The sequence below is a fragment of the Carassius auratus genome, unplaced genomic scaffold (assembly GCF_003368295.1).
Source record: "Carassius auratus strain Wakin unplaced genomic scaffold, ASM336829v1 scaf_tig00216060, whole genome shotgun sequence".
In the NCBI taxonomy this organism is placed as follows: domain Eukaryota; kingdom Metazoa; phylum Chordata; class Actinopteri; order Cypriniformes; family Cyprinidae; genus Carassius; species Carassius auratus.
Window position 1 is genome coordinate 175301 of NW_020528388.1, and position 3014 is coordinate 178314.

At 39.4% G+C, this 3014-nt stretch overlaps 1 protein-coding gene across 1 annotated transcript; it reads left to right on the forward strand.

The window, feature by feature from the left end:
• The first annotated feature begins 451 nt into the window (after positions 1–451).
• Positions 452–2403, forward strand: LOC113096999 (uncharacterized). The gene is made up of 2 exons (XM_026262230.1): positions 452–624; positions 1353–2403. The coding sequence occupies exons 1-2, from the start codon at positions 570–572 to the stop codon at positions 2351–2353; spliced, it is 1056 nt and encodes a 351-aa protein (XP_026118015.1). The 5' UTR covers positions 452–569; the 3' UTR covers positions 2354–2403.
• Positions 2404–3014: the final 611 nt, after the last annotated feature.

Genomic DNA, 3014 nt, shown 5'->3' on the forward strand with positions numbered 1-3014 from the left:
TAGTAGTACTTATTCAAACAACAAGATATTTATTTACCCTTCGCAAAACTTTGTTCAGCTCAGCTGTTGTCTACTGTGCGGCTGCTGTGGAACTTCAGTTGGTTCAATAGACCTTTTTCGCACTTCCGCATTTTTCGAACGGAAATACGTCAATGAAGTGTATTAGAACTTCCTGTTATCATAGCGGTCCGCGGCATATACGAAAAATGGCAGAGTCAAAGAGTCGCAGTTTCTGTTGTGTTCCAGGCTGTTCGTCTTCCAACCAAAAACAGCCCTACCTTTCTTTTCATTCTTTTCCTGTGGATCCAAACCTGAAACCCAAATGGATACAGGCAATCCGAAGAGAGGAAGGGCATAGTTTTAATGTTAAAACAGGTAGCACCTATGTTTGCAGCCAGCACTTCGCACCGGATGATTACAGTGGTGGCTGCGTCGTTCTTCGCCTGAAGAGTGGTGTCGTCCCAAGCCTATTCCCTTGGAACAACTTTACTGCTCCTTTGAGAAGGGAGTCAGTATATGACAGAACCTTAAAACGTCAGTCTATATAGCTATGCTGTGAAGATAGCGACATGGTGGCTAAGGCAGCAAGGATGGATCACGACTATGTGACACACCCACCTGCAGGTAAGATTGTTCATAATGTGTTTAGTTAACGCTAGTCAACTATGTGTACCGTTATTGGATAAATGCATTTATACCTGAACAAACTGATGTTTATATTATAAGCTGTTCACGAAATTCAACTAACGTTAGCCTACATCTGTAACATAGTCTCATGCTGTCTAGCTGTAAGGGGCCAGAGATGGGCAGTAGGAGAGAGCGGGCACAACCTAACGCTTTTTGACTTTTTGACTCCATTTTTGTAAACCTACTTTGGGTTTAGAGGTTTTTTTCCCCAAAAAATTATATAACACGACCATATAACAGTTTAAAATGTAATCCGATCTAATAAAAAAATAATAATACAAGAAATCTTAAAATATTTTCTCAATAAAATACAATTATTAAGTGTTCATATAAAATAATGTATTTTTTTTAAACAATAATGAAAAATGTATTGATGTAGCAGCTAGTAAATACACTGTTTCATCATACTAGCAAGTGTGAAAGTATTTAATACAAGTGTTACAAATGGCCTTGTGTTAGGTTGTGCCCTGTTCTCCCCTATTTTAATTACATGTATTTAATTACTTTTGAGTATGTTGTCATTTGTATTTTCCTTAACAAAAAATAAATGAAGTGTAATTTGTAATTAAATACTTAAAATACTTTTTATTCTTAAAAATACTGTGTTGTGTTGAAATGTAGCATAAATATGTTAAGACTGGTTTTTAATTTCTTTATCTTTACAGGTGCTCTGGATGAGGCTTTGGATTACATCCATGACCTAGAAGCCAAATTGCAAAACACTGGTCTACCACCCCCTACTCTCTTCAGCCAATACTGTGCGTCAGACGACCAAATACGTTTCTACACCAAATTTCCATCTGAGAGTGTTTTTACTATTTTTTGGGAGTCAATTGCACCATCTGCACTTAGACTGGTGTACTGGACCAAAGCACAGAGGGCAGGTGAGGAAGGCTGCGAAGATCCCAGCCCACCACGCATCATGCCATTAATAGATGAGTTCTTGATGTACTCCATGCGGGTTGCTGTTGGCATGAAGGAGCAGCTCATTGCTGACATGTTTAATGTGAGCATTGCCAGGGTTAGCAGGGTTACCATCACCTGGGCCAATTATCTTTTTATGATGCTGAGCTCACTTCCCATCTGGATAAGCAGGGAAAAGGTTAAGTCCACTATGCCCCTTAAATTCCAGCGGTACTGTCCCGATGTCATAGTGATACTGGACTGCACAGAAATTGCCCTGGAAACAGCCTCATCCCTGACCTTAATATCAGAAACATTTTCAAATTACAAAAACAGGACGACATTGAAAGGGCTAATTGGAGTTGCTCCCAATGCTTTGGTGACATTCATCTCACCCCTGTACACTGGGTGCATCTCAGATAAGGAGATCACCAGGATCAGTGGAGTCCTTCCCTTGCTGGAGCCAGGAGACGATGTCATGTCGGACAAAGGGTTCCTCATTCAAGACCTCCTTGCTGACGTTGGATCTAAGCTCATCATTCCACCTTTTAAGCGTTCAGCTCAATTCAGCAAGGAGGAAACGGAACAAACCCAAGCCATTGCCCGCCTCAGAATTATAGTGGAAAGAGTGATCGGTAGGATAAAGTCCTTTCACATCTGGGACTCTCCCGTGCCGCTCACACTGATTGGCAGTGTGAATCAGATCTGGCTTAACTGCTGTGTTTTGGCAAATTATCAAGGACCTTTTTGTTTTGAAGAGTGAATTAATGTTTGGTATGTAAATAAAGTGTTAATAGTATGTAAATAATTGAATGTTCCCACATATTCTTAAAAATCTAATTAAATATAATTGTTATATTCTTAATATTTTTCTGTTGAAATGTGACTTTGATTTCACACAAAAAATAGATGAACAAATAAAACAATTTTGATCAAAATTGTGCATCATTTAATTTTTTTGGTATGCATAACATCAACTGATTAATAAAAACTCATAACATCAAATATTTACAATAAAACAATTAACATTACAGATCATCAACATTAAGACAAACTGATTGGTAAGACAAGATTAGTGTAATTTAAGGTATGCATTCATGTATGTGCCATGATAATATATATCTACTTGCTCTTTCATTTCCGCAATGAATGAGTCATCACGCCAAATTCTTTCCACGGTTAAAGTTGATAGGGTATCGGTAACAAAGTCACACCATGTCAGTCCTGTGATTGCCAGTTGGCCCTGAACCTGCCAGTAGTACTTATGTGAACGCCTCAGACTGGCGTGGCCTTCCTGCACCTTGAGGTGAGCAACCTGAGATGGATCAGTTTTTGTGCTGCTTTTCACTTCAACCAGGCCAAAAGGAGGTGACTCTGAAGGGTCATACACTCGACCGTCTGGACTGGCCCCGAGATGTGGTGCA